The 23187-nt window shown below is 35.4% G+C and overlaps 1 protein-coding gene across 4 annotated transcripts in view; it reads right to left on the minus strand.

Annotated features, from left to right (window-relative positions):
* Positions 1-237: 237 nt before the first annotated feature.
* Positions 238-23187, minus strand: part of LOC116995684 (RAB3A interacting protein) — a 32291-nt gene continuing 9341 nt past the window's right edge. For 3 of the 4 annotated variants that reach the window (XM_033058572.1, XM_033058573.2, XM_033058574.2), the window contains 8 exons: positions 16941-17036; positions 14413-14490; positions 13841-14044; positions 9259-9387; positions 6911-7023; positions 3439-3538; positions 3262-3331; positions 238-605 (listed from right to left, as the gene is read on the minus strand). In XM_033058572.1, the coding sequence (XP_032914463.1) occupies positions 523-605; positions 3262-3331; positions 3439-3538; positions 6911-7023; positions 9259-9387; positions 13841-14044; positions 14413-14490; positions 16941-17036 (873 nt within the window). In that variant the 3' untranslated portion in view covers positions 238-522. The remainder of the gene's footprint in view (positions 606-3261; positions 3332-3438; positions 3539-6910; positions 7024-9258; positions 9388-13840; positions 14045-14412; positions 14491-16940; positions 17037-23187) is intronic. The other variant, XM_042779217.1, reaches the window with a different exon arrangement.

Genomic DNA, 23187 nt, shown 5'->3' on the forward strand with positions numbered 1-23187 from the left:
ATATTTTTAAAAATTACAAGTATAGGAAAGCAGCAATTCAAACAATTCCAAGTTCTCCCATATGTCTGTTACCTGTACTGGCATACATCATAGAGAGATCTGTAAGTGTACCTAAATACTACAATGAAAAAAAAATACCAGGCATTTATTCACTCTGCATAAAATCAGTTTTACATTTTGAAGTGTCCTACTGGGAGGTTCACATCATTCTGCATCACAAACAACAAAAGACAGAGATTGTTTCAGATTAACACTTTAATCAGAAGTTTTGTTTTTAAATGTAAATTACAATCACTAATACACCTGCAAGTGCTTACCACATTTGTTCAACTAAGTGTTATATGTATGCATATACAGCATAGGTCAGTTTAAAACAATCACAGTACTTCTTAGTGCCATCTGCAAATGGAAAAAGATCTTGGACCCACTTCGTGGAAATAAATATCTAGTGACAAAAAAAGGTTCAGCAATTTTAGTTATGTATATTCAATGAAGTTCATGCACGCGCGAGAGTAAAAAGTTTTAGAGCTCTTCCTTGTAATAGCCAAGTTTTGCTAGTGACATCTCTCGTCTCAGCTGCATAACTTCCCAGAACATCTGATCCACTAAAAAAGACAGAAATATCATTAAATATACCAAATTCACATTTCATTTCAACTGATGTATTCAGGCTGCTTTACTCTACATGATTTTAGAAGAACTTTATAACAAACATCTGGTAAAACCAGCATTATTATGTGTAAGGGTTAATTGTGTAGGTTATGACAAAATTTGTTCAAGTGCATATTCTAAACATTCTAAATGAGAGTCCTAAGAAAATTTCCTCAGATTTTAGATTTCTTTAAAATGGAGAACAGAACTACATCAGTACTTCTTGTCAGCTTCAATTAATCGCAGTTTCTTATTTAAGCTTTCACTACCCATCTTCTGTGAAATTACTACAAAAAGAAAAAATAAAGCTTGCTGAATAAGAATTTCTTCAGCAAATAATCTGTAATTTTCTTATAATTTTGCCATTTATAATCTCTTTCTTGCTCCCTCTTTTCTACAGTAATCTGGCAGCAACAATAAACAGGGTAGGAAAGACCCATTTTTCTCATTTCATCTGTATCTTCCTAAACATGGTAAGCTTAATGCATAGCTTAAGCTTCCAGACATCACAGCAATACAAATCAAAATTATGGGGTATATCATTAATCAAGACAAAATTGCCATGCAGTCAAGATCCTGATGTAGAATGTCTACAAATATCATTAACCTGAACAAAAAGTACGAGGTCTTCCCTACCATAGTTCAAAAAACACTTTTGTAAAAGTGTCCTCTGTCTTAAAAATTATATGGTGCATTATAGAAATGCATGCAGCACATTATACAGACAAATATGGTAAGTGCCTACATTCTAGTGAATGTTTTGTTGAAATCATTATAAAGCTAGAAATGCAAATTCTGTGTTCTAGTGGTAAAAACGACAACTGAACTAAAACAACAAACTTTTTTTTTTTACAAACTTCTTGGGAAGAATAAATCAATATGATAATGTTGAAAGTATTTCATTATATGATGTAAAAAACCCATTAAGTTTTTTATCTCAATAGCAAATTAAACAATTTTTAATTGTAATTTGACAGGTCCTTTTGGTCAAAGTAAAAGACTTTTAACTACAAATCATATTAAAACTTAACATATTTTCAAGATCTTCAGTGATGCTAGTAAATCAGTAAAAATTACCATCAGCTGAAGGTTTTACTAAATATAATTAAGTATAGAAAATAGCTGAATTTCTGGTTAATTCCATGACCTTTTAACACTGAAAATTAACAGCAATATTTTTTGTAAGTCTATCTATCACGTCGGGAGTACTTCAGGTTAGAAATATCTGAGTGTAGCTAAAATCCTGAGCTCTTGAAATTTGGAAACATCATGAAGACATGACTATAGGTGAGGCAGCAAAGCAGGGCTAATTTTAGCCAAATTCTTGATGAAGCAAATCCACAGAGACTTGAAAACTGGAATAATGAAATGCACAGACATCCATAAATATTACAATGTTTAACTGTTTTACTTTACTTTTTAAAATACAACAGAACTAAAAAAAAATTTACATTTTCACAATGAAAGCAAATATTTTAATTTACTATTGACATGAGGCTAATGACATTTTCCCCCACTATCTGTGCTCAATATTTCTGGGAGCTTGCATTATATGATCTGTATCAAAAAAAATTTGGACTGAAAGCTGTTTCGCAATATATTTTGACCTGGACAGGAAATACAATTAACACTGCGCAGTTTAAACACAGTTAAATCATCTTCCTTTCCTTTTATAGTGATAAACAGGTAAAACAGTCTTGAAAATAAAGGCAAAACTACACTGCCAACATGCAACATGTTTTAAATTCCGGAATTAAGTAACTAAATGCACCATGAATATGTTTTCACAAACATCATCTTTTATGTGGACATATTGGAACCACATAGCACAGCTAAGCAAATCTCTTAATTAGTGTGCAGACACAGTTTAAGTAAGCAGTTGTTGGATATGACATTCTGACACGACCAAAGCAACTGGGTAACAAAGACAGAGAACCCCCTGCAAGCCACAGCCTGAAGCAATGGCAGTAAAAACCACGTTTTTCTTTTGGGATGCAGGGTTATCAAACCTTACATTTATAACCAGGGCCCTAACCAAGATTTGTCCAGGCCACTGCAATTTCTAAGCTGCATCCAGATGAACAATTACAGGTTTTCTGTATATATAAAATGTTACCTGTTTATATTTTGCAATTTAACCCAAAACATTGTGTTTCTTGCAAGTTCCTCCTGAAAAAATAGGCTGACAAACAGCTGTGTCAACTGCACAAAACACCAAGCTAAAGAAAAAATGGCCCAGATCAAACCAAATTGAAGTTCTTTGCATCCAAAATATCTCCACATTCATTCTGTGACAGATTTGATTTTTGTCTACTGTATGGAAAAACTGTGACTAACGCCCCTAGTTAGATTTTGTTTTAACATATCTTACTATAGAAGGGGTTTTTAAATGGACTGAAAACCAATGCATTATAATTTGTTGTTTTAAAAAATAACAGTATTGGAGAGTAAAATATCACCATATTCTAAAATTACAACAATGACTATAAACTGATAACCTGTAATGTCAGGTCACAGCTAGGAACTTTGCTGCACAAAGAGCAACTTTTAGGAATAGGCACTATGTAAATGTCGCTTTATGTAGGTCAAATATGATTTTTTTATACTCACCATCTTGCTGCTTCAACAGTCCTTGCTGGATGTATCGAATATATGTAAAGAAGTTACACACAGAAGTGATCTAAAGTCGTATAAAAATAATGGTGGTTAATGTAATTTTGTATAGAGGTATGGAAAAAGTAGCTAAACAACTACTACACAAAATTAAATTATAGTAAATCTACTTACCCTGTAACGGCAGAAAGGAGAAATGTAGTAATAACTGCTTGAATCTCCTAATTTGATTCTATGCTTGCATGACTTACTTTGTCCACTGAGAGCACATTTCCTACAAACATAAAGGTCACATGATTTAATAAACGAATCTGACATTAATGTCTAAACACATGTGTGTACTTAAGGTGTTAGTGGAACTGTTTCATACTGGCACAGATAGATGAGTCTCTATCTTCATTTCACAAGCAGCAATTATTACATTATTTTGCCAATTATTCTAGTTCCACAAGGCCCTAATTTAATTTCAATACTGGTGCATTATGATGCTTTTTCTGAATTCTAAAACCTCCTTCAGCTCTGGGAATGCATTTCCATATTCACTAATTTAAATTGGCTTGACAACTCTGGCACAGTGGGATTTCTTTAATTACCTCTTGATATGTCAAATAAACATTTCTTAAATTATCAGTTGATGCCAACATTTAAACAAAATTTTTTTAAAGTTCTGTTTGATATTGTTATTTCATCCTAAAAAATTCAGCCCCACAGAAGAGCAGTCTTCTGAGATGCATTTTAAATCCAGTTTTGCACTTATGCTCAAATTGAAATCATATTTTACATTCAAAGTATAAAATCTTTTGGGACAAAGGAAAACGGGCAGTCTGGCAGTAATTCTTTCTGTTACAGTTACAAAAAGTGAGAGCAAAATAATCAAATTTACTTCTGGTGTACTGGAACTATGAAGTACTCAGGAAAGGTCATTAGTCACCACAAACTGTTCCCCCCAAAAAAAAAAAAAATAGGAAAACAATGAATTTTAAAAGATGAGTAGAATTTGATTTACTCGAAATGTCTGTATTACAGCATCTCAGATGAATTGGGTTGTCATGGCAACCACTGTTTCATTAATTTTAAAAGCTGCTGGTTTTTCTTTTTCCCATTTCTACCTCATGAAATTGGGGAGTCTAAGAACAAGCTGTCTTTCAAAAGTGAAACAAAAAATTACTAAGCTTCTGTGGCTCTAAACAGTGGCTCATCGGCCCTTTTAAATTGCCTGCAGCTGGTCCACAGAACCATGTATAACAGGAGAAAATTGAAGTGTGTGTACAATTTTCCATAGCCGTTTACAAGGACTGACAGCAGTTCATTGATACAAGAAATCCTGAAGTAGCTGAAGCAAGCTGGATCACAATTTCAGTCTAGCTTTGTCAGAACACAAATTTTCAGTGCTAGGAAAATAAAACCCCTTTTTTCTTCTGGTTACATAATTGCCTTCTCTATGCTGTCTTCCATCACACCACTTAAATGCTGAGCACTCCTGCTGGTGACTCAGTTTTGTGCTGTACAGCACACACAGCTCAGCGCTTTGTTCCCCATGGGGACAATTATGTGAATCTTCTGGGGAAACCCAGCTGTCTTTTGTTAAGGCAGCACTCACTACACACCATCACAGTTACCATTCAGTAAATTCTGTATATTCAGAACCTTTCTGTATTACTATTACAGCTCTCTGTCCTCCATCCTCACTATGCTATTTGGGCTGTTACCCACTATTTTATCTATCTGCTCCCTCACACAAATGTATAACAAAAAGCAAATGTACAAAATTACTTCTTTAGGAACATTACTCTAGCTTTTTTTATAGCTTAGTTTGTCTATATTTAGTTTGCCTATATTAAGTTACCCATTTAAGATGACAGCTTCAATTAAAAAAGCATTTTGCACCATATAAAAATAAAAACCTGAAACTGCTACACTGATTCAGCGAAAACTGCAACACCTGCTTCCCATTCAGTGCCAGTAATAATACATAAGGCAAAGTACAATTGCTGTCATAATACAGTTAAATACTGCAGATTCCTTACCTATTACTTATCTACAAGCAGCAACACAGAAGTTTTTGTTGGTAGAGAAAAGTTGGAAAAGGAAAAGAATTTGCTTAACCTTTTGGTGTATCTAAAATAACTAAATTACAACTTGAGCATTGTCATCTCAAAACATTAATCTCTACCTTGCCAAATATTTAAGGATTTTCTAAGTTCTGATTTAAAAGTTATCTTACACTGGAGGAAACAGGTTAAAAATCTCCAGAAATTTCTGAGTGATGCAGCTGAGTCTCCTGGCTAAGTATTTCATCACATCAAGATGTAGCAAAGTTATCTGAACCACAATTACTTTCATCCATTCGCCGATAATTCTTTAATGACACCTGACTTGTTTCAGAGGTTTCTGACTGTCCAGATTCTCTAGTGCTTTTATGGAACACAGCTTACAGTGGCAGATCTTGGATAGGAATTCACTACCCCTTGAGTAGTTTCATTATTGGTGTGGGCCCTTTCTGATGAGAGGCTTGAGAAGTGTTCCAGTGATAGGAGGAAGTTGAAAAATATTTGCTTGAACTTTGCAGGCTAGAAGGGATCAATGACTACGTAATAAAACACACAATTTGCATTTTATACAGCTTCTTTAAAGAGAAAATAAAGAATTTTGAGATGGGTCAGTTGTACTTTATCTTCCACTCAACAGAGGAAAAACAAGGATTAAAAAACAATGGCAATGAGAAAGAAAAAAATCTTAGTCAGATAAAAACATTTTGATGGAAGTTTTCTATCATAAAATTGAGATCTCTCAAATCAAATATTACAGAGTAAATTGTCAACTTGTCCAAAATACCTCCAACAGAAAGGTCAAGTCTTTCTCAAGACATGGAAGGCTTCAGATTAATATCCAGACTGACCTTGCTATTTTACTCCAACATCCACTAAGGCATCCTACAATCCCTTTCCTTCTCCACACCAAAGCCCCAGTGCCTCAGGCAAGACCCTCTCACCCAACTTCAATGTTTGTATCAGTACCAGACAACAAGTCTTGCTTCACATTTCTCTAGGACCATTCCAGAATTTTTAAAATAACCTTCCTTCCTGTCATTCAAAGTATACTTGCTACTTTAGGCTCAAACTCTCATTCATCTTCTTTCCCACTTACATTCCTGCTGCTCAGATTCAGAGGATTAACTCTCTATATTCCTCAAATATTTCAGCTACCTTTGACAGCATCCTACACGTCCTAAATTTTTTATGCCACAAGTACTCCAGATGTCATAAACCCAGGCTGTACTATTTCAATACCTATTTCTTTCATGCTGCTTTCCAGCTTCAGAGCCCCCAGCTCAAACCATCTGGTATAAATATCAGAATGGTCTTCTCCAAAGAGGTGAGTATTACTTTCAGGGTCAATGCACCAAAACAAGCAAAAGTCAAGCTCTCCCCAAATGATAGAGTTTGTTCTATATTAGAGGCGGGGTTTGAAGTTTCATTTATCAGATGCTTACTTTCCCATAAAATTTTTAAGAACAATATTGAAGTCTTAGATTTTAGGAAATTAAATATACAAATATGACTGAGCTGATCAGTTGATAGCAGTTTTCTCAAGCCAAGAGATCTCAAATGAATCATGATTATCCCCCTGTGTTAGTTCAACATACTTTGGTCCCCCACATTCAACTGCAGAAGCTTTCACAAATCGAACAGGTTGCAAGCCAACAGGTTCAATGCTCAGAGTGTTGTTTTCAACAGCTTCCAGAACAGCTGAGGCCAACTGCAAGAGAAATTTAGAAAGCAGTTAAAAACAGCTCTGCTTCATCCATTGCCTCAAAGCAGTGATGTATTTCTTCTTCTGGAAAGTTAAGAACATGGGGGGGAGCGGGGGGGTGGAAATCAACCCACCAAACAAAAATTCTATTACAAACAAGATTTCACTTTTATCATGAGCAAGAGGTCTCATTTCCAGGCTCCTGTTTAAATCCTGCCCTGCAAATAACCCTGCCTTCCCTGAGGCAACCTGGCTTTCTCTACAGCCAGGAATGTAATGAAGCATGTTTAAAACACCAACTTCATTTTCAGCCTTTCCTCACACACTCAAATAGCACGTGCATTTGTACATGCTGCGCTCTTGTCAGAGACTGAATATGGCACAAACTTTATTTTAAAAAATTGGTCTTATTTTATTGTGTTCTATGAAAAATACAAAAAAATGTTGCATACATCTTTATCTTGAATAAAATGAGTAAATGTTATGTCACTGTTTTTCAGCTAAAGATAGCTCTAGCAAGGTGTTAAAACAAGTAAGACTGAACAACATATAGAAATGCCAGTTGCAACTTTCAAACACTAGTCTACTTAAAGTGCAACTCTGCTCAAGTTTTTTACGTTCACTCCTTATAAAAAATCATAAGATACTGGAAATGTGACCATTTTGCTTGATTGGACTCAACACTTAGCCGAGACCACTATTTCAAGTAATAGCCACTACTTAATTTAATAAAAGATGCAACTTACATTACTAATGAAATAATTTTGTGCTAAAGTTCATTCCTACTAAGTAATAAAGATATTTTTTCTATTGCACTTTATATTTTAAGACCAGAATGTTACTATTAAAGTAGTTCATATGAAATATCCTCTCTGCTATCTCCCAAAAGCAGAACCCTACACATAAACACACAAGAGGCTACTAAGTGTTAATGTAATACTTCAGCCATTCACATAACTGCACTTTCAATTATTCAAAAACACAATACATGTGTAACTTAGTGTTTGGTTTAACTGCACACTAGCCTATCAACAGCCAAGTAAAACAGAAGTTAGTTGCTATACACAGCATCTGGAAACAATAAATGGTGTAACTGACAAGTGCTAAAAGCCTCCTTCTTCCCTTAAAAGGCAATACAAATCTACAGTGATTACATTACCAGTGAAGAACAAAATCCAAAATTACGTTGCTGCAAAAGACAACAGGATGGCCTACTCACATATACTGCAGAAGCAATTTAATTCCCATAGCACCCAAGTAAACTTTTTAATGCAAGAGGTTCATATGATGCTGTACACCAACCATAACAAACTGGTATACAATTAACTAACTGCATGTGTTTATGGCCAGCAAGTAACAGTGGATGAAAAGCATGGGAAAAGAATGTAACACCTCCTGAAAACAACAGAAAAACATTATGAAGAAAATACAGGGTTTTCTGTGTGAGGTGTTTAATTTTATTGGGAAAGAATATCAATATTTAGGACTTTAAATTTCTTGGTTTTATTTTAATAATGATCTAAGAATATGCTCCTTTTTCCCTACTGACCTACACTACAAATACAGTCTGTAAATGGTGCTTAAGAACAAAAGCTAAGTAAAGCAGTTGGAACTATAATCAGTTCCATGTTATTCCCAGGACAGGTAAAACTCCAGTCTTTTCTTTGTATGGGAGAATGTGTGGGAGTAACACAAGGAAAAAAGTGTCATAATTTGATTCCTCTAAAACCATATTTACCAACTGTCCCTGTTGAATCTTAAACCCCCAAGTCTAATTCTTGTAACTCAAACCTCTCTCCAAGACAAGGTCCAGACTATGCTTGCAGTCTGCTTTGACTGATAGGGAACAAAATCAGTTCACAAAATTAAATACATTGGTCTCTACTGCCCCCTATATAAACAAGAGACAGAACACAATTCTGACATTGTATTTGAAGTATCAGGAAGAAAACTTCCATCCATTCCTACAAAGATCAGATTCTAACAGACAGGACTAATATTTGAAGTAGTAGACGTAAAAAGGTCATATCTAGAGGAGCATAAATGGAATAGAATGGTGAAGAAAAAAAAGGTCAATTCAATACTGCAGACCAAACTTTAAGACCTCACTGTAAATTGTCACACTCTAATGAAACAAAAATGGTTAAACTTCATATTGAAAACAATACAGTGGTCTTTTGGCTCCATGTAATATATTTAAGGGGAAGACATCAGTGAGCACATTCAGACTATTTCCATTACCTCACTTTTGGAGAAAGTTAAACATGGAAAAATATCTTCCCGATAAATTTTGTCCAAGAAAGGACATGTTCTGTCCATAGTAGGCTCATCCTTCCAAGATCTGAAGTCATTGTACAGAGACAGGTCAGCCTAGAACACACAAAGATTCACATATTTTAGTAATGCAATTATCACAACACTGTCTATCATTTGCAAATATCCACAGGTAAATAAGAATTAAAATGCTTTCTATAGCAATGTAAAAATTGAAAGAATGTAATGTGTAAATTGAAAGAATGCTATCATGGTTCAGCTCTGAATAGCTTGTTAAATCCACTTCCTAAGCCTGCAAATTCAAGCAAATCAAAAACATATAATTTTCAATACACAGAGATAATGCATCTACTGGTTACCACTACACCAGGGGCAAGTCAATTACCTTTCCCCCATTTCCTAAACTTAGAAGGACTCAAAAAACAGTTTCCATCTTCATGTATCTTCATTACAGCATTTTACATACTGTATATTTACATACATTTATGTACAGCATATGGGAATGATTTATGAGCCTGCTCCTCCCACAGCTCCTCTAGTCAACAAGGAAATGCTAAAATTACCTATTAAATCATGCTCAGATGAACCCTGTTCTGTGTTAGGAAAAGATAACTGTACCTGCTTTGAAAACACCGAGTTTTGTCACCTCCAGGTTGAGATCAGTTAGTAGTAGGGTGGCACCTACCCAGTGTGGCAGTCCAGAGATTGTCATTAAAAATCCATTTGCATTATAGGGCAGTCTGTCACATGGGCTTGCTACCCACTAACAGCTAGAGCACACTGAGGTGCTCCCAGAGAACATAATCTGCTTTATGGTTACTTGAGAAGCCTTTCATGGGCTCCAACACTGTTGCAGAACACAAGCCAAGCAGAGTAGGGGTGAGTGCTTCAGACACATGTTCCTAACCCAACATATAAAACTTAAGTCCAGTCCCAAGGGGATATGCAACACCATCATCCCACTCCCCAGGTAAAACACTACCCTCAGACTGGTTTTGATATTCTGCTTCAGCACGTTTTGCCCTGTTTAGATCCCTTACTTGAACTACAGGAGACCTACACTCCTGAAACTACAGAAAGGAAGTATGCTGCAGGAGAAGATAACAAGGATGTGAATTTAAAATTTTTGCAATTAAAAAAATACAGAAAACGAAATGTGGAAATAGCATATACTAAAAACTGATTTTTAATCCTATTTAAAAGATCAGTATACTGCTTTGAACCAACCTCAGTCACTTGTTCATTCCCCATACATCAACCCCTCTGAGTTCTCAGTACTTTGCCATTCTTTTACATATATGCTTTGGGGAGTTCATTCATCACTTTCAGGGATTTTAGTCAAATTTTATTCTTTTTTTTTTTTTTTTCCCTTGAAAAAATAACCTACACAAATTAGACTGGAAAATTTGTTTTTCATTAGAGTCACTTGCACTACGCTCAGGTACAATCAGGACCAACTATCTTAATTAAGCTAATCCGTAAGTGTTCTGGTTGCTAAGCCACCAACTTCATTGTACAAGTGGAATTCAATAGGTGTAACTTGCACCCTTTAAAGGAACATTTCCCATAACCTGAACCCATCCCAGTCTGGCTTTAAAATTAATACAATCAAGAGATATTAACAGAAAAACATTCATCTTTTATTTGCACTCTAGAATTCCAAAAATTAAGATGCATTTCTTATTAGCTTAGTTATTTTCTCGATTTACTCAATTTTACCCAAACCTACAGTCTATAAAAAAGCTGCCTTGAAAAAAATTGTTCAGTGACCATGGTTGATTTCAATGATTTCATTTTCAATCTACAACGTGGAATACATGTGTATCTCCTCCCTGCCTTTACATAAGCTTTCACTAGATCCCAGTTTTGATTACCTGAAATGAAATACACAGTCAAATGTAATAATAATTCTACTTAATTTTTTTTATCCTTTCATTACAGTAATTATGACATCAGCAAAATATCTTGGTTCTTTGAACAACACTGATGCATTTATCAACATTTCTGGTGAGGGGATGATACCTATCTGCTTAAGACCTGGGCAGCTATTCAGCTTATCTCAATCTTTGTAATATCTAAATTCATTAGACATGTCTATTTATCCTAGAGGTTACTACCACATGCTAGGAAATACTTCTCTGGGATGTTGGCTGCTTTCTAGCTCCACTGCAACTTAGGGTGTACAGCCAGACACTTGTGACTTTGTCTACATTCCACGAAGAAACCTGAGAGCCGATCAGTACTTACACCCAGCTCCATCCCACAACACCAAGCTCTGGGTGGTAGACTCTGGAAAAGTGTCCAAAGCTATTTGCTCTGGGCCAATACGCAGCCCTGAGCAAAGGTACTCTTGACCACCTTTAGAAGTCATCACCCAAAATCAGAAGAGTAAGATCCAAAGAGTAATAGCTCAGTGGCACAAACAACTAGCAAGAAAGCGACTGAACTAGGGTTTCAGACCCAAGCTCCCAGAAATGCCAAATTAAACCAGTAAACAAAATGATAAAGCACGAGATAACAGGAACAGCTAGGAAGGCACATATCCCTTGCTTAAAACAATGTCCTAACTATCATGCTGAAGGCACTCTTGTTTTTTTCACTCCATTCTACATTCCATTAAATGCTCCTGCTCAGAAGAGAAATAAAAATACTCAATCCCAGTGGGTGGAAAACTCATGTATTTCTTAGTGATTCTCTGGGCCACCACTGGAAGAAAAAGTCACCAGTTTGAGCAGCCAACAAAAGCGTCTCCTTATGCAGCCAGCAAAAAGGTGAATCAACTAAAGAAAAGTGTCAGGCAGACTGGTTCTCATGCAGCATGTCCTCCACAACTACTACTTTCTCTCCATGAGAAACTGAGCAAAACAGATTTCTCTGGTCTCTCATTCTTGCCCAACAGTTAAAAACTTCATTGAGTCATGACCTCGGTGTGATGCTTACAAAGCAACTAGATTGAATTCCAGTTCCCCCCTTTTCTGAAGGGCAACAAGGATTCAGTTTCAGTAAGGAAAAGTCCTGGATACCATTAAAACTGGGTAAGTAGGTTGCAAATTTTTTTCGAGTATGAAACACAAATTGGAAGATGCCTTAATTTTCTAGGTTTATAGTTAAATGGTGCCTAGTATAAATGCAGCTAATGATGATGGTATAATAAAGATCCAGTCAGCGTATTACCCCTCTGACAACAGCCAGCAGCCAGAGAGCTGGCTGAAGAGATATCTGAGGGGAAGGATAGTGATGTGTATTTTTTTACAGCCTCAAGACTTCTAGTCTGTAGCTAAAGAAGCTTTCTAAGCCAAATGTCATATCTATCTTCTATATATCCTGAGAGGCTTTGCTTTTGTCACTTTGCATGACTTTACTTTGAACATATTTTTAATCCGGCTTCCTCGTGACAATGTTTCATTATGTACTTAAAATTATTTTCCTTTTAGCTTCCAGAGTTTTCATTAATTCATTAATAATTGTTCATTATTCATCTTCCCCATGTCACCTGAGACCACACAGATTTTTCTCCTACCTCAAGTAACTCTACACAGAAATCTTTCCGTTAGGTTTGACCATCTATGTCACAATTCCTGGTATTTTCAGTGTCTTTTCTGAGATTAATATATCATAGCTGGATGTACAGAAACATTCTTACTACATGTTTATACAGCAGTATAACACTTCCAGTTTTGTTATTTATTCACATTTTAAGAAATGTAAGTGTTTGACCATCACTGAACACTGAGATGGGTTTTAAGACAGTGATCAACAAGGACACCAGGTTTTTTCCAGCACAATGTAGCTCTTAACAAGTTCACAACTGCAAGCTTGCTAGTTGAAGTTTTTTCCTAAATGCCTTATTTCTCATTTACTAATTTTTGGATTTCATCTGCTGTTCTACTAACCACTCAGTAAAATAAGTTCCTTCTCAACACTTTGATCAATTTTTGCTACTACCATTCCAAGGACTCAAGCACCAACCCCTCGCCTCATTATTTCCCTATTTTCAGTGACATGAGTAGATTTAAAAAACAAGCAAACAAACCAATCAGAAAAACCAACCAAACAAAAAAATCCCCAACCCACACTAAAAAAAACCCCACACACAGGTTCCAGGATTCCAGTGACTTGTCACCTGTTCTCTAATAAATTACTGGCCTCCTTCACCCACTACTGATCTATAAAATGATTCTTCCTCTTTTCTATGACAGTTTATACAATGCTTATGAAAGTTTATGAACTTTCAGTAATGGACTTCATAAAAAAGCCACCAGGACTTATAACTCAGTTCTATTGATTGGTTTATTGTTTGGGTTTTTTTAATCACTACATGCAATTCCAATATTTGAAATCTTATCTTCCCTTAATGACTTAAAGGTAAATAAGACTTGGAAAAATCACCACCTTTTGGTATGTAAGGAAAATTCTTTCATTAATGAAAAATATCTCTAAGATAGGAAGCATTAAATGAAGATTTAAGATATACTCTATTTATTGTGAGTAAAAAACAAAATAATAAAGCCAGTGTATCAGCAAAAAGAGAACGATCCTTATACATTACCTCTTTACAGTCTTTTACAATTGGCTGCATCATGGTAAGATCTTGATGACTGCCACTCATAGCACTGCTTGTACTCTTGTTTCTTGCATGGCCTTTTTTAAAAGGAGTTCTTCCACCAGACTGGAATTCCTTAGTTGGAGATGTTGGTGAAGTAGACAGTACTAGTGTTTTCAATGCTGCTACTTCAGCCTGGAGAACATCAATCTTCATGGGGCAGGGGGGAATAAAGTCATTAACAAACAGAAAATATATTAGTTTACAAATACGTTAAATAAATTAAAAACATCTCCAGCTATCTTGGTGCAAATCAAAACTCCCATCTTCCAACAGTACTAACACACAGATGCCCAGCCAACTGCACATTCTAGTAGCATTGGCTTCCTATGCACCTTGCTGGCTGACATGATGCTGAAACACTGTGTCCATGGGTGTTCACTAAGAAGGTGTCAAGCAACACGGAACAATCGAACATACATTCCACAAATGTATACAGGTTATGCTCTGTCTATATCTTTATTATTCACACTTCAGATTTAAAACCATGTAAGCAAACAAGCTGGAGAATAACTCACCTTTCCTTGTGCTTCTTTTAACTGTTTTTCTGCTGCAGCTTGTTTGACATTTGCTTCTTTAACCATTTTGTGTGCTTCCTATAAAAGATGTTTAGCTAGAGTAAATGTTTCACACAAATTTAAAAAATCCAAACAACTAATGAAATTTACTTCATGAAGACTACTTGTGACTATTATGATGTGCAATATTCTGAAATGAAACAGCTACATTTTAAAAAAATCCCTACAAATCTGATTTTGATTCATCATTGGCCAACTAATGCTCTCCTTGGTCCTGGGCCCAGATTCAGAAATTCAGCAACTGCACCCACCCCCACTCCAGCAGGAACAATACCTGTCATGAACACCAGGCTCCAGTCACGCTTCAGTGGCTGACAAGTTCCTTGACCCCCAAGAGAAAGACTCAACCAGTAGCAACAAAAGCAACATAGGCACAGTAGCACATTCAAAAGAACTTCTCCCTTCTTGTAGCCAGAATAACCAGTTTTACACAACTGCAAATTCTGACATGAAGGAACCAGTCAAACAACTATGAAGTCTAAATTCTTCCGTCAATAAAACAGACAAAATAACAGCATAAAAACACTTCATCATTTAATAAGCATTTTTTAAGCAGAATGGAAAAAGCACTAATAAAACAATCCAAGTAAAGAAACAAGGCTAAGCCAATAAAGAAGGAAGCATAAAAGGACTGAGGGTTTTTCCAACATCCTTTTACCTCATAACTCTAAGCCTTTTGTCTGTATAATGTATTTGTTTAGGCTCTGATCCAGCAATTTGTGCCTGTGACCAAATTATTGTTCTCATGTGGTACTTACTGAAGGTAACAAAAATCGAAATATCAGAACCACCAACCAAATTACTTGGGGTAGGATCCTTTTCATATCTGTAAAGCGCCTAGCACATCTGGACACTATATAAATAAAACAAAAAAGTTCATACATTGTCATACCAAAAGATCTGGCTCCCACTAGCATACAACACAACTGTATAGTATGGGTTTGTAAAATTCTCATAAGTAACAAGACACATGCAGGAATGGTAACATACACATTTATACAATGTGTACAAGTACATTTAACATTGATCATGCAGTTTCTGCTTAGTGATGCATCTCTGAAAGCAAAGCATGTTACTGTGCTATTACAGTGTAATATGCACCCAGCTGTGCAAAACAAGTCTCAATCCTCCACTGGGATGCAACAATATAAGCCCTAGCATATCCATTTATATGGCTGCTGATATTAGTGGGATTCAAAATTAAACATGAACTCAAGGGTGGCAGAACCCAGTGCAAAAAAATCAATAAATCTCACCACTGTGTCTTGTTAGAGCCTCTAAGTGAAATCAAATAAGAAAATTTAGGGTAACATGCCTATAAACAGTCTGGACAATTCAAACTCAAACTACTAATAAACTGCATTTCAAACATTTTAACAAACTGACACGTACTCTAAGCAATACAATGTCATAAACAAAAAATTTCACTGATAATTTTCCTTTTATTCCTCCACAATTAAAATACCTGTCTGACATTTTCCTCCATCCAGCATACACAAGTATTTATACTATAAAAATATCCTTCCACTCTTCTATTTATTTTTTTACGCAAAGGAACTGCTTCATATTTTAAGCAACCTTGCTCTACAGGATGTAGTTTGCAATTTGATATTTGAATGTATTTTCAAATATATTTCAAATATGTCAAATGTTTCAAATGTAAAACAGCACTTTTATACATCATAGGCTTAAACACTGCTTCTAAAACACATCTAATGTATCTTTTATGCATATGCTGAAAGCCTATACTTACAATTTAGTAAACATATAAATCATCCATGGATTATGAAATTTATTCTGACAGTTAAAGATACCACAACTTAGGCCCAAAGCATTCCTATATATATTACTAAGATAAAATGAGAACTGATCCTACTTCAAGTTATGGATTTAGCATTTTATTTCTGTATGATACAAACTCACAATCTTCGCTGTTACTACTGCCTTTTCCTCAAATGCAACAGTCGCACTGAAAGTTCAGGTTTCTCACTTGGTAACCAGGTTTCACCCTGGTGCATCAGTCAGCACTAATGTTTCTTTTGAAGTCTGTGGGTGTAGCAGGCTGCCAGAGCCAAAATTCAGAAGCTGAAAGCATGGTTAAGTTATGTACTTGCTACCTCCATTCATCTGGAACTACGTTATTTTTTTATTTAGTCACCATGGCAACCCCAAATTTAGCTCTTATCTAGATAGCCTTGTTGTCAGACACAGAAGCTGTCTCAAAATAGTTATGCCAAAAAATAAGCTGATATATTTCCCTTATTTTCTTCATTTTGTGTCTAGGCAGATCGACAAGCTCAATAAGGTGTCTCGCATCTAAGTGAAAAGTCTGCTGCTTTCTCTTAAGCCTCCACTTCAACACACCCAAGTCTTCAGGACACAAATCCCTTTACGAGCTTATTGCAGAACAATTCAGCATACAATATTCTGGCTCCCTTAAGTATATCACATCGAAGACTCCAACAAACCTCAAACAGACTAGCTGTAAGTTCTTCCAATTCCTGTCCAAGTTGATCTCGCACTTTAGAAAGCCTTTCACATTCTTCATCTTTTAACTTCAGCTCCTATGGAAAATTGAAAGTTATTTATTCTGACTTAGAGTAGTAATTTGGCCTTTTAAAGCTAATACCACAAGAGAGGGGGGAACAAAAAATAAAAACAAGTAATCAGAGGAGCATCAAACCTTTGCTAAACAAAGCCTTTCAAAACAGTCATCTTAACACTAAAAGCAATTAAAATAATGCTATGCATATATAGCTGTTTCTTCCTGCTGAACAGAATTATACCAGGCCAATCTAATGTATACCTAAGCTAAACACCAACATTTCCAAAATACTCTGAAGTAAAAAAAACTTTTCTCCTGGAAGCATAAAAGGCTGTATTCACATAAAATATAGATCAAATTAATTATTAGGGCAGACAGAACACCAGTTCATCTACCCATTTCTTAATACATGCTTAAAGTAATCCTTTTTAAAAAACCAAAAATATTGATTAAAAAAATCAAAAAGCACTCAGGACAATCCACAAATCTAAATGAATCTTAAAACATATTTTACTACAAATATTGTCTTCAAAATATCTCCTTACAAGGTTCCTAAAATCATACTTTAATTACATCCTTGGCCTTGTTTATGCAGATTTATAAATGAAATTAAAGTAACTTAATGAAATCCAAAATTCATTAACCCACTAAAATTTGAGTGAAGGTCTGACCATTTTTACAGTAAGATTTTAACAAGATTTGACAGTGTAAGGGTTAGATATTCCCAGTCTCATCTGTACTGAGGATAAAGTAGGATACTTTGCAGAGAAGTAGAAAAAGGTTGACAGGAAATTTGAAAAAAGTTCTTCTCTTCTGCATCCATAAACCCTGGAATCTCTTGCAGAAAGAGAAGGATGTAGAGATAAAGTTAAAAAAAAGAAAAGTAGCCAGTTCTGACCTTTCAAACTTTTTTGGCCCTAGCTCCCTTCTCATCCCCATCCATCTCCTTTTTCCTCTTCCCCCTGCCAAGAAAGGTATCACACTGCCATTATTCCTGAAATGTAAGACCAAAGACTGTCACTAGTAGGTTAAAGACTTCAAATACAATCTAGCAATGATTTGCTCCGAAAACCTTCACAAACCAGTGAAAAATAGCTATCTTCAGAAAACTGCAGGAGGTCAGTCACAAGAGAGTCATAAAAAAAGGTCCAAATGGCAGGTTCTCTTGTGTTTTTGGAAGGTGGTGAGTATTTCTTCCAAAGTCTTCATGACCGAAGTAATGTTGCATACAACTATGTGGGAAACTGCATTTTGCCTTGCAGCATGCTGGTATTAGGTCTTGCTCTCAAATTTGGCAGTGAAATGGACAACAGATTTTTCTGTAAGGTGAAGGGTCCTGTTTGACTTCAGCTCCAAGAGGTTAGGGACTCTTCTGGAATCATTAAGTATCAAAGGCATTATTCTATCTTTTATTTGGTTTTGACTTTGAACATTTCGATTGATTTTTAGTCTAGTTTGTTTGTCATTTGTATTTTTTGCTTTCTAATATGCAACTATTATGTGAGGTACCACTTAAATGATGGAGATTTTTCCAAACAGTATTTCTCAACCTTTATTTAAATCTTACTTGCTAGCTACTATTCTCCACACAGTGATCTCTTTCTCAAAAAAAAAAAAGAAGGCAGCAGGAAAGTAGTTACAGATGGAGGCATGAAAGGAGAAAGGAATACAAAAAACTAAACACAAAAGAAAAAAAAAAGAAAAAACAAAGAGGTTAAAAAAAGAAAGGGGAAAAATTAATTATTTTGTATTGGTTTTAAAGTTATTTCTCATACAAAGTATGGTTCTTATTCAGGAAATGGATGATTCTGATGCAAAATGCTTAAAGCTCAAAAAAGAGTTGAAACACTTCCTGTAATTGCAGAGGAAACATCGACATTTCCTTTGGCTTACTTCCCTGATTTATAAGGACAATGCCACATACACATCAATACATCTTAAAGTAGATGGTACCAATATACAGGTCAAGAGCAGTCAAACTAACAATGCAAGTAAAACTACCCCAGGCTCACCTACCACTACCGATACACTACTTACATAGAAAGTTACATTTTGCCTGCAACTGGAAAGATGGGGAGAAATTAGATTAAAATTTAGGCAGATGAGTAAAGTTTCTTAACAAAAACAGAAAGACAACACCAGGCATCTACTACGCATGGCTGCTTAGCTGGATTTGTCAAACACTAGGCAAGTTTCCATGACATGATTCAGGAGAAGCATAATGTTAGACATTATTTTTGCCAAGGAAATTTAAGCTCAGGCTTTTTAAGCAGGGCAGAAATGAAGAGTGCCCAAAGCAAAAAGCTTAGCAGTTATTAGAAACATTACTACTGCCTGTGGCTTAAGGGCATTACTGGAGACAATCAGACCCAATAAAGAAGCAGAAAAGGCAATTCTGTGTGCTAGACTAACCATTCATGCTGCAGCCCTTTACAGAGTACTGTTCTGAAAAAGTAGCTACATGAAGGTGAGGAACTATTATAAAGCATACAACAAACACACTTACAGAAGGCAAGGAAAAAAATAAACTTGAATGAAAAAAAAAACCTTTACAGCTAAAAAAAAGTCTGTATCAAAGGGTCACGTTGTTTATTTCTCTTTGATCTTCTCAGACTACAGGGTGAGTATTTAAAAAGAACCATGAGATAGGAATTGCAAATTACTGCTTCAAAACCATTCACACTTTACATTCTAAGAAGAAAATCATCTTACATCTAGCTCAGCAATTTAACCAAATCAGAACTAGAGACATAATACCAAGGAAAGAACATTTTTCTACAGGTATCACCTAAATTCTGAACTGTGGGATACTGCTGAATTCTGAAGTTGTCAAAGAAGAATTTACATTAAATGCACTCCTATTTGACTGGTCTTCACTCAACACACAAGTTAAACAAACCACATAAAAATCAGTCCTCTGCAACCAGATTCACAAGGGAATCAGATTCTGATGTGACAGAAGATGCAGAATCTCCTTTCAAAGTTAGCAGCATTTCACAAACTATTGAATTATCTTATGGTGTGGGTGAAGATGTTTCTATTTTGCTTTCATGCAGTCTTCTTTCTACTTGCCTGAGAAAATTTCTCTGCCTACAATGCACTGTGACAGCATAAGAGGTGTGGAAACTTTCATCAAAGACAGTCAGGAGCTGCTAAAACAGCTTCAGAGAACCAATGCATCTTTAACCATCAGAAGCCTGTGGCCTTATAGTTCAACTGCAATTTGATTTTAAAAAAGATTGAAAGCATACACTTCAGTACAGTTTTAACACACCCTCATCTTTTTATAAATTAACAATAAAAATAACAAATTTTAAAATGCTGAACAGTACCGTATAGTATCACTGTAACTCTTGGGTAGTTATTGTGAACCTGTTTTTGATTAATCCATGCAGAGTTTTAAAATATCTTGTTTAAATACAGATCTGAGGACATGAGATCAAATTGTAACACTCAGTTTGTTTCTGAGATGAAAAATGTATCCAGAAATTGAAGCCTTTGAAAGAAAATTCTGAGAATCAGGCTCTCAAACTATGTTGAAATTGACAGTACATTGTACACTATCGCCTCTTTCACAGGAATTACTGTATGGGGGAAAACAAACCAATTTTACTCTACTAGGAAAACAGAATTCATCCACATTTTACTACAGAAAGTCAAACATGGTTTTACTTGTTACTAATAACTGTGCAGATCTTACTCTAAAAGGCAGAGGAATCATGGAAACCAAACATGCTGTTACCATCATCTCTGGCAGACTGCTCTTTCCTCAAAGAGTGCTAAAACATCAGTTTGTTTGACAAGGAAATAGTTTTGGGTCAAATCACACAGAAATTCAAGAAAAACACAACCATGAAATGCTAAAGCTCAGAAATTACAGGAAAGCTATCCAAAACATACGCAGTATGTTGGTTAACTCAGATGAAAAGGAAAAGGTATTCCCTGGCAAGTACTCCACTAAATCTGTATATCAAGAAATACCACGTATCATCACTCTTCTCTTGAAGGCTATCTACACGTGGTTGACCTATGGTCAATAACCACAGTGACAGAGTTCAATCCAAACATGGCAGAGAAAATACAAATGCATAGGAATGTGAGGACATAAGGTCCCAGGCATCACAATCACCAAGTCTTTTAACACCTTCTCAATTTCCCGGATGCTGCTTTAAAAGAGTCGTGAAACAAGAAGAGTTCCAACGACCTAAAGCAAACACTACCCATCTCCACCTTTAGAATACAGCCAAAAATTATGACTTCAGTGAAAAAGTAAACAAAAATTATCTGAATGGTCTCAAAGATTGAAAAAAAAAATCTGTCCTTTTAATTAAGGGAGCATTTTAAGGCAAAAGTATGTAAAATTGTATACAGTCCATTAGTACAGAGTTCAGCACTGCTGTTAATCTCTGACACAACCTTCCTCCCAATCTTATGACATGATTTGATGCTGCAACTGATCTAGATTGAAGTAGAACGTGCATTTTACTCTCATCAAGACACAAGCTTTTGAAAGACTTTTTTAACCATCTTGCCAGCAATGTCATCCATTTTAAGAAGTCTATAGTCTTAAGAAATCAAGGCACACAAAAAGCAGGAAAAAAAAGAACTTACTCTATTACTGAATAATTTATTCAGGAACCATATTGAAATGTCTAACAATTACATGGCATACATACATTATATAATAGTAAAAAACGACAGTATTTTTGGAAAAAAGTTACAATCCAAGGAAAGTGGAAAAAAAAAACCTGTGGATCCCTAAACTTCAAATTCCTTTTTCCTTTCTAGTTCCCTTTTAGATCACAACTGCAACAAATTCAAATCAATCTTTAATGTATAATACAATAGCACACCGTTTGAGTAGGAAATTTGGAACAAATGAAAAATGCAAAATAACAAATTTGCATTTACTTTGTTCACTCTCTGTAGCCTGTAAAGTTTCCAGGTTCAATAAGCTCACTAAATTCAAGTGCAAATTGTAATTCTCATTTTTCTCACTAGTAAACAGCAGAGAGAATTAAGGAGAATTTAAAGCCATTACACAAAAGACAGCCAGTTATACAAAGACACTACCTATTCATTACATCCCTGTAGGGTTTGAACTGAGTACTCATCAACAAAAGTGAATATGCTTGGAAACAGAAATTTAAAGATTGCAGGACATAGGAATATCACAGAGAGAACACAACACTATGTGAGCAGCCATGAGTTTTGGAAGAAAAATACCAGATATGAGTTAATGATAGGCAAAAATAGTCCTCATGCAGGAAAAGGAAGAAAGCAGATATAATGGAAGTAATAGGGTTTATTGTTGTACAGACCCCTGCCATGACTAAGCAGTTATGAAACAGTGCAAGTTTAGAAAGAAAGCAAAGCAAGTTACGTCTCCTGTATATCACTGGTAAGAATCACATGAAGAGTTGTGAATTAACAAGAACTCTGACATCAACAGTCTCAAGTTAGTGGTGAATTGCTTTTGTTAAGACCACACAAAGAATTTGAAAACATTTAATATGCAGTTAAGTATGTCCTAACAGTCTGCATGCCACTTCCTTAAGAACAGCCTTAACAAATTCCAGAGTGAAATAGGAAACATTTCAATCTTTAAAAGACAAAGTGGTATACACTGGAGTAAGATTTTTATATCATTCCAAGCTATTGGTAGCAGATCGAAATTGTGGTTTTCAAATACATGAACTGTCATTTGGTATACTGTAGAGCTTTTCTAAAGTTTGGATGTTAATTTGTTCTTCTTTTCTAGGGTTCCAAGTTTAACTGCTAGGATTATATATTCACATGCAAGGTCCTCAAGTTTAGCTCTGGTTAATGTTTTCTTTCAGTGGTCAAAAGCTAAGCAAACACACACATTAGCAAAGGAAGCCACTACTCAGCAATAAAACAATCAACACAATCAACAAAAAAGCAATGTCTGAATCCACAGTTAAGGTTCACTATGACAGTAATGATGACTGCATCCAACAAGATAAGGTAACAAACAGAGGGTAGCAAGTTCAAACACAAGATGAGCTTAAACCTAAACAAGAATGGAATCACCTAGAGAAGAAAGGGCACAGATACAAACAGCACAAAATCTACCTAAAAACTTTAGCACACAGAAATGTTAAAATGATAAATGATGGCTCCGCATTTATATAGCACCATCCATCCAA

The sequence above is a fragment of the Catharus ustulatus genome, chromosome 4, assembly GCF_009819885.2.
Source record: "Catharus ustulatus isolate bCatUst1 chromosome 4, bCatUst1.pri.v2, whole genome shotgun sequence".
Taxonomy (NCBI): domain Eukaryota; kingdom Metazoa; phylum Chordata; class Aves; order Passeriformes; family Turdidae; genus Catharus; species Catharus ustulatus.